General features: G+C 37.0%; 1 protein-coding gene across 1 annotated transcript; it reads left to right on the plus strand.

The window, feature by feature from the left end:
* The first annotated feature begins 923 nt into the window (after positions 1-923).
* Positions 924-10,769, plus strand: ifnlr1 (interferon lambda receptor 1). Its single transcript, XM_085291419.1, has 7 exons — positions 924-1,277; positions 2,070-2,193; positions 3,575-3,750; positions 3,864-4,048; positions 5,564-5,702; positions 6,647-6,777; positions 7,451-10,769. Exons 1-7 carry the CDS (start codon positions 1,229-1,231, stop codon positions 8,363-8,365), a joined length of 1,719 nt encoding a protein of 572 aa, XP_085147545.1. The 5' UTR covers positions 924-1,228; the 3' UTR covers positions 8,366-10,769.
* The last annotated feature ends 738 nt before the right edge of the window (positions 10,770-11,507 follow it).

An 11,507-nucleotide genomic window follows, 5' to 3' on the forward strand; every position in this document is an offset into this window, starting at 1 on the left:
TATAATTGTTGTTGTCAGAAAATCAAGAAAAGAACTTAACAGATTTTCAACCATCAGCAAACTTTTGCTATAGATGACATGCCATTTTATTTTTCAGGATGCAAACCATTTCAGATAATCTTATGCAATGTTTCAAATAAAAACAAATGAAAAATAATACCTATAACCAATCTATATGAAGCTAATATCTAATTAAAAAGATTTTTGGATGGATGGATGGGGCATAAGCGTCTATATATGTATGTGATGTATGTCTGTGAGGGCAGACTTCTGTATGGAAGGAGCAGCCAATCACAAGAAAGCTGGTTTAAAGCAAGCAAAGCCTGCCTCAAAGGTAGAGTCGTTAAAATCACATAGAATTAACTAAGAGGGTCCAACGCCTATAAGTAAGGTTTATATGGAACTGTGAATCATGCAAAGAACAAAAGAAAATGAGTTTCTAGTACCAGCCAAGCCTACTGGCAGATGATCTGTGTGAATGAGCCAGTATCTTGTAACCACTGGGCATTGTTCCTTAATCTTTTCATTGTAACCTCCAAAACAGGTAGAATTCCACAGCACATATCCCACAGCTTTCTGAATCAGACAGTACTACACTTACAGAAACTGTGACATAACTTGCACATCTATGTATTTATTGCCTGAACTGTGTGTTATAAGTGTCAACCCTGGGCTGTTTCAGCATATATAACAGTGGTCTGTGACCCATATATACGCAAAGTTTTTTTTCTTTCACTTTCTGTTTTTTCCAGTTTCAAATCTCGATCATTTCCAGTAAACCATGAAAACCTGAAAGACAAGTCCAGAGAGAGATTGACTGACTCAAGGTGAGGAGGGAGGGAAGAAAGAAGGAAGTTGTAATTCTGGAAACAGAAAATGGGCGGGACATATAGCAAGAAGAAAAACAGGAACAAAGTTATGGCAAGTCAAAGTCCAGTACACCTGCACACCTGAGTAAAGCCACTCCTTTCCTAGATCGCATCAGAGATGGTTGAGAAGCAGAGGCAGGGAAATGCTTTGAAACTTTATTCAGCTCCAAGACTTAACAGCGTTTTTCACATTCATTCAGGTTTTGTTTGGGAAGATTTCTGACATCAGGTAGCTTTTTTATGCAGGTGTGTTTGTGTGTGTGTGTGTGTGTGTGTTTCTTTCCCCCTTTTTTTGTATTTTTTTGGTTTTACTTAAAAGAGAGCAGAACTACCTGGAATTTTTGGAGCCCACATAAGTGATGAAGATGTGGTTCATGAACATTATGATGCTTCTCTTTTTCTGCTTTGGTGAGTACAGCAAGTTAATTTGGATCTTTTTCTCTTATTTACAGGTGTCAACTAGAGGCAGGCTTACACTAAATGGATCATTATTTTCTAACAGCAGAAATAAAAAAGAAACACTTGCAGAATTGAGTTATTCCCTCTTATTTGAAATGAAAGAGTTTCGGTGACCGAGAACTCCTTGGCCATTGTAAATGACCACAAAAAAAAAAAAAAAAAAAAAAAAATGGAGTCTTTAATAGATGACATTGAACCACTAATTTTAAAAAAAGCTAATTCTGAATTTACTGTGTCCAAATTTCAAGCTTTCGATAAACTTCATGCACTTTAAAATTGAAATATAATAATACAATCTGCGCTGTTGAACCACTAAATCTGTGCGTATGGTTTGACTCCAAAATGCAGCTTGTAAAGGATATGGTTTCCCATCCTGAGTCACAGCCGAGTTTTATATCCATGTATCAAAGATATGACTGGAAAAGGAACCAAGAGCTTCTTGAGTTTCAGCCACCTGTTGAAACAAAGCCCATCTTAAATGATCTCCCCGCAGTCCCAATCCAGTGTGTGCTCAGTTCAGTTATACTGGGTAACTGCTACCCTCTTTAGTTCAAAATTCAGGCAGCTGTATTAGCTGAGGGCACGAATGCTTTTAGACCGGCTGTATTAAGAAAAAGCAACAGAAATGACTCATTTTGAATTTATTGGTTTTAAAAATACTATCAAAAGAAATCACTTATTCAAACAAAGGATTATTATTTGTAGCAAAAGACTGACAGACTTTTCCCTTTGTCTTTACAGAATCCTCAACTGGCAATGTCACAGTGCAATTTAACTCCAGGAATTTCAATAACATACTCCACTGGGATCCTGCAAAGAGTGATTTTCCAGGGCAAAGGTTACTCTATAGTGTCAAGTACAAGAAGTAAGTCCAGCATGATTGATGCAAGATTATGTGACAGCTGTACTTTCCCTGCACTGTTGCTCTGATATAAGGGGCCAATGCAAACACACTTTTTTGCCAAGTGTTGCTGGTGTCTCATTACAAACTGTCGTGGAAAAGTTATAATGCAACTTGACAACAAGTTAAGAACACAGGGCTGGGTGCCACATGATTTAGGGTTGTATATAGATGTAGTGTTGCGATGGCAGGTATGGCATGCTGGACAAAACCTTGCTTATTTTTACAAATGTCCTCTGCTCACATGACTTGTGTAAAATAATCTTAATCTCTGTTTTATCATTTCTGTATGTTTACTAAAGACATTTAAAAAAAGACTAAAATTGCCACAGACACACACTGTTAATGGTCCTTCCATGAACTACCCCACTGCAGTGGAAAAATACTGTTCTGTTTCTGAGCTCACATACAGGCTACTGCAGAGACAAAAACAAATATTCAATTACTCTTTGAGTAAATCCTGATAAAATCTAAGCTGATTTCAGGCCTTTTCTAATGATTCATACATTTTTGATGACGGTTTTTGGAGATTTGAGATTGGATCTCTTCATACAAAAACATAGAAAATTGCCATTCTTATCCGTCAGGATCTAGAAATCTATTTTGCAAAGAGTAGAGGCCCCTCTGTTGCTTTCCCTCACCACCTCTTTTCCCCCTTTCTCTCCTCCCCTACATGTGTGTTTATAAAAACACAGTGACTCACAACGTGCCTCAAAAATCCCACAGTTAGTCAAGTTTATCATGCTGTTGTGTGGCTTAGAAAACTTCTAAGGAACGTCTAAATATCTCCAAAAAAATAAGGCTTGTTACAAGTGATTAGCAGCCTACGTGTTTGTTTCTATGCTGCTTTCGTCACTAAAGAGAGCTCCAATACTCATATGAAGCTTCCAAGCTGATTTCTTTTTTTACTCTTTTCAATCAGTCTCTACAAACGGCCTCCACAAAGTGGAAATGTCATCTTGTCCAATTAATCATGATGTAGTTTCTTAGACAAATGTCAAGTGCTCCTCCTATCCAATTGACTTTTCTCCCAGCTACTGTCACTTGAAATTTCTGGAGTGATTTTCAGCTTCATTTTAGCTGCAGAGAAAGACTAGCATGCCTGCAGGATAATGGTTTCTTATTAACACAAAATGCTCATTTGTCTCTCTCAAATAAAAAAAACGTATGTGTGGTAAAATGATTATGGAGAATTCTGTGAATTCAGTGCAGCCATTGAGGCGCATAATATTTTCAGTGCTTGAATGCTGGTTTTCACAACTTTTTATAATATACAAGGATTATAATGAATAATTAATATACTTTGCTATCAAAATTCGATTATATTGCACTACTCTCTTTACAGTGATGATAGTGATCAGTCATACAAGATAAAAGACGAGTGTCAGAATATCACCGTCCTGTACTGTGACCTGACGGCAGAAACGCCCTTTGTTTATGATGTTTCTTACCACGCTAAGGTGTTGGTTAATGGCAGAGCTCACGGTTCCACTGAGACAAGGTTTAAACCTTCAGAACACAGTAAGAATACCCATACTCAATCATACATTTCCTTGCATCTTATAGTAAGAACTATTATATCGCAATATTCATCGATTCATCTTTTTTTCCCCATCTTCATCTTTTCTCCATAGCTATTTTTGGTCCACCCATCTTGTCTACATCCACAACAGAGTCGTCTCTGTTTGTTAATGTCACCTTGCCTGTGGGACCAAATGGAGTCTCCATTGCAGACATCATCATTAATGGCAGAAAAGTGCTATTCAAGACTAAATTTATCTATACCTTGAATTTATACTACCCAGATTGGGCTACAGCGGTGAGTGGGAATTTACAATATAAAACATACTGTGTGCATATCTATGTATTGTGTAAAATACGGCACAAGTGAAACCAAAATTACAATAAATTTAAAAAATATAGACATTTAATCTACTACTGTTTGCTGATGACAACAACTGTATGTATCAGTAAGAACAGTGAACCAGTCTACACACATTAAAAAAAGCTCAACTCTGGTAATTCTTATTATTTGAGCCCAACCAATATATATTGGCTAATATTAGCCATTCAGTGATAGTATTTATAGCATTTATAACACCTGATAAGAGTAAATTAACAGCCTTCAAGTGCATTATGAATGTTTTTAATACTATGACCACCAGAGGACACATCTTCAACTTCCCTGTTGGTAACACGTTTTTGGAAAGCTACAAACACAACAACTAAGTGATCAGAAGAAAGTTAAGCATAGTGTAAATGAGTGATCAATGACATATTATAATGTTTCACTGCACTGCCATATTTTGCTAAGGACTAATGACTCATAAGTACGCACTAACAAACACTAGCAGACGTTAGGGAGCTATATTTATGTTTCATGTGAATAAAAGGGTAAAAAAAAAAATACAACATGAGTATTGAGCTTAACTGCATATCTGTATTTTTATCTTCTGTATCATTTTGTCAAGTGGGCTCTGATTATTGGGGGTGGGTGTTGTTGTATGTTATTTTACTACTAAAGAGCATAGAGAAATTAATGTTGTTGACTAGAAACTTTTTTTTTTCTAGCTTGAAGCATACAAATGCATAAGAATAGGGTTGAGTTTTAAGTATTTTTAAACAAGGAGACAATGCAAACACAAAATAGGAAAAATCAGATTAGAGTCCAAAGCAAAAGATCAGGGAAAAAACTAAGAGCTACATTAAAAGGCCATTTTAAAGGGTTGTGAATAAGGAGTGCTGATTCCATTTTCTTCTGTAACTGATTACCTGCAGTGGCAGGAAATCCCATCTATTTTCCAAATATGGACTGCTAGAAAATGACATAACTGAATTATTCTCTCCTTGCCTAAGTGTTATTTTTCTACTATGGATCAAGACAAAAGGATCGAGACAAATTATGCAGTGCTCTCTTCCATGTGAACGCCTTTGCTAATGTCAAGACAGTCACGGTCGGGTGATGCCACGACATCCTTTATTGTTCCAATATGTTTACATTAAATAAACCTGCTTTCGAATTGTGTTTGACTTCGTGGCTTTGGTTATCTTACTATGACAACCAATCCACACTGGCTTTGAATAACTGAATTTTAAACTGAACTGAAGCTTGATCTGGATAAAATCTGATCTCTATATTGTAAGTGGGCCCCTGACATGGATTTTAAACTTCGTAACAAGCTGAGAAACATATTCTAAATTATTTTAAAAAGCATTTACCATTAGTTCATGTTTAGTTCTCCTGTACATTATAACAGAACACAGCAAAATGTGTTTGATTGCTCTAACCTGTGATTACACAACTATCATTAATATGAACGTATTTTTCCTCTAGCACTTTGAGAGCCACACTGGCCAGTTCAGCATCGACTTAAAGAAGAAGTCTAAATACTGCGGCACAGTCATCTACAAACCATCTTCTGACTGGGGTCGCCCGAGCAGTGAGAGCGCCTCCTTCTGTGTAACACTGCCAGGTTAGCACAATAATGGCAACAGCATATAAAAATATCATTTTATTCAAACATGAATATGTTGGTTGTTTGTTTGTTGGTATTCAAACTATGATGGGCTGTTTTTGAACAACAAAACTTGATGTCAGTTTTGGATGTTAATACTTGTGTACCTTTTTTAAAACTCCTGTACCCTGATAATATTTACAAAAATCAGGTTTCACTTGAGAAAATTGTGTGCTGCTTGACAACCCCATAGGAAGCTTTCAAGGGTCCACCTGCTGAAGAGAAAATGCAAAAATTAAGATGCTTGAAAATGCTGCTTTTTTTTTTACATTTGACTTTAATCAGACTGCACAAATTTCTTCGAGTGACTGCAGTGTTTGATAATAAATCAAGACAGTTTGTTATAAATCAGCGCTTCTTAAAGCCTTTGCATCTGCACCACACAGATGAGGCACTCACTGGCACTGCAATGAAGCAGAAAATGAGGCTACACAATAAACACGCTGTTCCTTCTGTAAATCTGTACTAAAAACGTAATCTTTTTAAATCTCAAAAAAATCTACCCCTATTATTGTGAACTCGATTAGGCAAGAGATAAGATTACACATTGGACTTGCAAAGATAATGTTCTCACCTGTGCTTGCCAGTGTACATTCCTTAGTGCCATATATGACAGTAAAAGCCACAAGTGCAAAGGAGTTTTCACAGAAAATCCATTTCTGTATTATTTTAGAGGAGTTACAGTTAACTATCATTCAAGTTCATCTCGAAAATACTTCTACATACCGGAAATTCAGGAATGTCTGTATTCATGTGCTCTGTGTGACAGGTGTAGTCAGGATACTCCTTGAGAACATTCCTAAGCATGCACGTCACCCTGGGAAGTTTTATAGCTCCCTGCTTTTAAGTGCTCAAGCATTTTCCTGTAACATGTCTATCAAACAACCTTTCCTCTATTTCAGAAAATCCGTGGATGCTTCTGCAATGGCTTCTCTTGATTGCGGCTGGTGTGGTTGCCTTAGTCATAGTATCAGCTATGTGTACGTGCAAATATGTGAAAGGTGGAAAGTCAAAGAGCATGACACAAGCACTGGTAAGGCCATTGTTTTGTGTCTTTGTGTCCTTCCTTACTGTCACACAAGGAAATGTTGTCTTACCGGAAAATCAATATCAATTGCACATCACTAACTCAACACAGATTCAGTTTGATAAAGTGTAGCATCAACTTAAGATACAAACAATGAAACACTGTGGGTGTTGTTTTAGTAAAGTCAAAGGAGCATGTGCAGTGAGTCATGGTTTGGTAACAGGTGTTTTTTGTAGTCTGTGTATGCTCTCTTTGCTTTTTGTATCAACGTAGCATTAACTGGGATATATTGCTAAAACATTTAGAGAAAATGAAAACCATACCCATCTGACATTCGCCTGGCAGTCAACGTATACCCGTATTGTTGAGATGGCGATTAATTTTGTGCGAGCAATTGCCCTTTAGGTGCACTTCTTTAAATATGGTGAAATTTGATGTACTTCATTCTTTTTTTTTTTTGGGGGGGGGGGGGGGGGGTATATATAAAAAGGAGCATTGTGATTTTGTTACATCTATACCTCTGTACTACAATCTTGAGGCTCAGTAAAAATTAATTTTAAAAAAATGTAGCATTAACTACAGATTTCTAAACAGCTTGGTAGACCTAAAAATACTTTTATCAATTGTTCAAATCGTGTGTGTTTGACTGATCCATATCGCTTCATTGTTTTGGAAACAGGAGGTAACCACTTCTGAAACCCCTAAGATACTGCAGGATCCAGATAGAATTCTTGTAATTTCTCAAGTCGAGGTATGCCCTCACATGGATAAAATAGTTTATGCCAAAATCCAGATGAATAAAAATGGGCCTTCAGTTTGGAATGGAGGCTATTCCCCCCAGGACATCCCTTTCCCTCCCTGGCAAGACCACACTGGCTCCTCTGTGGACACAGGAACACGCAGAACTCCAAATTCTGAGGACACAAGTGCCCAGTCCTCTGACATCTACAGTTCTGTGGCTGTTCTACCTAAAGAGAATGATGACATTCAGGAGGCTGTCACTGAACGTGAAAGACCATTACCGGATGCTGATTCTTGTGACACCAACCCAGATGGGAAGCTGCTGCTGCACACAGTGCGGGATATCAATGGAAAACTCATGTTGCCTTTCCTCAATTTTCAGTCACAGAGCAGCAATAGTGATGCAACATGCCTGTCAAACAAAGAGAGAAAACCTCTCCTATCAGACCTCATACCCTCTATGGATGAGTCATCGTTAGCTTCCTTGCTCAGCTTAAATAGCTCAGAGTGGTCCGATTCTGGATGTGACGATAGCTCTTCAACGACACCGACCCACTCATACTGCACCACCCGTTTTTCTCCATCTCAACCACTTATTCCAGATTCTGACAAGGAATGTGAGACTACACTATCGAGTGATGTCTCATTTGAATCAGGATACAAGCAAAACTGGATGCCTGAATTATGTAGCGGACCTTCTATTATAGACAGTTGCAGAAGGACAAACTACATGTGGACCTGCAATGGCTCCAAAATGGAAGACGACGACAATGAGGAAGTTGAAGACCAGGGAGAAGAAGAGAAATCAAGACCAATTTTCCTGGGAAGTTGGACAATAAGAATTCAAGAATAATAGACTTTGATTGACCCCTAACCCCCACCCACACATCCCGGTCCTTGAATAACTATAGAGAACATTTCTCTGTTTTTTTGACGGGAGTACTGACAGTACTTTGGAGGCAGAAATCCAGTAGATGGGTGGGTTAGCAACACACTGTGTTGTTCAAGATGGAGAACTGCCTCTGAATTGTTAAGTACATTTCACTCCTATGCGTGGCATATTTTCCTGTTTGTATCGTATATTTTTGTATATTTTTATTTATTATCTGACAATTGCAAAATATTGGTAGAAACTAACTGGGTTTACATTTAAAAGCCTGGGTGCATTTGCTGTTTATAAATTCTGCAAATTCTTTGTCACTGTCACTTTTTAGCCAAAAAACCCACTTAAAAAAAAACAAAAAACAAAAAACAACAACATAATTTGCATTTTATATGAGGTTAAACAGCCAAAGTTTACCTCCTTCCAAACTCTGTTCTGAATATGTCATTGTGTAATGTCTAAAGTGAAGTGAATAGGTGTCAACAAACATCTCATTTCTTAGGGAATTCATAGCATATCTCACATTTTATGTAATGGGCAACAAAAAGAAAAAGTTGCACACTATTAATAACTCCCAAAACTCTAATGACACATCACAAGCATGCGTGTTTGTGTGTTATCTCTTTGACAACATGTTGCAACTTATTACAAACCCTAAATACACAAATCCAGTCTGGTCATTTTTAAAATACAATGTGGGCGATCAGCCTTAAAGATTAGATGGGAAAACAAATGCGATTGCATAGTGGCTGAACACAGCAGCAGACTGAGCCCGACACTTATTGTCACATATTGAGGTGTTTAAAATGGGAGTAAAATGACTGAATGTCTGCAGGACAACAATATATTCAATTTCTTTTCTCATCAGCATGTTTCAGTGTTAACAGATTTACAATTCATGAAATGGCTACATTTATGTATATAAAAAGAAATGGTTTTTTTCATCGCAATGTTTACGAACTCAATGTTTGCTGTTCTTCCAGCAGAAGGAAACAGACGGTATCACATATATTAGAAGGTGGCGTTGGTTTCCACGCACGCCATGTAGATAACACTGAGGCTTTTAATAGCGTCAGTGCAGACTTTTAAATACACCTATAAAGTAATAATGTCAGGTGTGTTGAAACCATGTGATGTGAGTCACAAATGAACTTTGTACAGCACATTTTAGACGTCTGTTTTATAACAGATGATATATAATCTGTCTGTGTTCTTTATTTACACTTTGTAAATTTCCACTTACTGTTTATGTTGGAAGTTCATCTTTGCAAGTCTGAGTAGCATTAAGAGATAAGAGTTTAATAACAACCATTGAGTAACATGTTCTACAGTAAAATTTGTGAAAGTGTCATTTTCAGTTTTGAGTTATTACTGGAAATTATTAAAATGTCTATATACTGGAGAACTTCCTTAGAAACTGTTGCAGTGTGAGTGTAGCAGAGACACAGTTCTGTATGCAAGCTTGATTGGGAAAACTGAACATATTCTGAAGAAATGTCTAAGAAATGTTTTGATTAATGGGCATTCACTAACCAAAATATTGGTTAGACAGTGCTTATGTGAAAAAACCATGCCAACGAAATAAATTTGCATCTGTTTTGTAACATACTGAAAGTTCTTGCAACATGCCGTACACATTGACCTCGTCACGTAATAAAGAGGTGATGTGGACGGTGCAAAGAATCCAAAGTTCAACTCAACCGCCTGTTGCTAAGTGCATGTTTTCAGTCAACTAATGATGATAAAGTAGCTTTGTTTTTCTACTTCTGCCTGGGTGAACATGCTGTAAAAGTCTCGTGCTTAACAGTTTAAAAAAACAGTTGTTATGTTGAAAATCACAAGTGGCACTGATTTAGCAACAGACTGCACACTGAGAATAGAAATGTCATTAAATGGTTAAATGGTTAGAAGGCACGCTCAGAGGGGGTAGTTTAAATTATAGCCTAAAGAATCTAAGAAGGGCTGACCCAATTGATTGTGATTTGAGCTTATATACAAAAAATACACAGCATTGTTGGCAACTGTATCTGTAGCCTAAAATGAGAGTCCATTGTTTTGTTTGGGTTTTTTCTGAGTAGCTAGGAGAGAAAATGATCCTTCCATTCACTGTTCAAACTGAAAAGGGTAAAAGTGTAGCTAACTTCAAGACATGATACAGTATAAGCTTTTGTGCGCACCTCAGATTTAATGGCCATTGTTAGCTTAGTTATACAACTGTTACCAGATATGCTAATAAGATATTTTCCAATGAAAAGCTGACCTATAAGCAGGAAACAAAGAAAAAAGTAAGTGATATGCAATGCTTCACTCAAAACAAGCCTTAAATATCTAATCAGAATAACAGATTCATTGTAACTACTATACGCCGCTGTACTATGACTTTTTCCTTTTTCTTCTTTTTTTGGGGGGCAGTGGGGGGGGGGGGGGGGGGGGCTTAAGTGGACAAAATAAACAAAATAAAATTAATTATATTTTGAAGGTAATGTCAAGATATGATAAATCATTCAATGTAATATACAGGTTTCAAAGCCAAATTAGTAGTGGCAAATCTAATTTCAAAGTTGCATCAGTAACAAAAACAATGCCCTCAATATAACAAAAGGAGCAGCTTCATATATCATGGAAACACAATTTGCAGAGTGCACTTTGTAGGACAGTGACAAAATTTATTTACAAACACACACACACACATACACACACGCACGCACACAGTATGAAAAATAACCACACAATTAAATCAATACATCCTGAGACACGATATCATCACAAACTTACATTATGAACATGTCAGAAGCTTAGATTTATGACCATGCTGCCTGGTAAAAATTACTTGAAATCCAAAGCTCCTGGAAATGTGTGACACAGAAGTAAAGCACCTAGACAGCTACATGGAAACAAAGAAGTGATACCGTCTAATGTGACAGATTGTGCAGCAGATTATTGGTTTTAAAAGTCAAAGATAATGCCAGGTTGTCCAGACAGCTTCCCCATGAGGGCTTTTTTGTTTATCTTGTATCTTTTATAAAACTAGTACTGTGTTTTACTTTATTTTTAAAGGAACAATATAACTCCTGCATTAGTGGATGATGCTGATAGCTAAGGTTCAATTTTG

Source organism: Mchenga conophoros, linkage group LG11, assembly GCF_057382185.1.
Source record: "Mchenga conophoros isolate Kocher_MC1m ecotype Shallow Benthic linkage group LG11, M_conophoros_male_GT1.1, whole genome shotgun sequence".
NCBI classification, from domain to species: Eukaryota; Metazoa; Chordata; class Actinopteri; order Cichliformes; family Cichlidae; genus Mchenga; species Mchenga conophoros.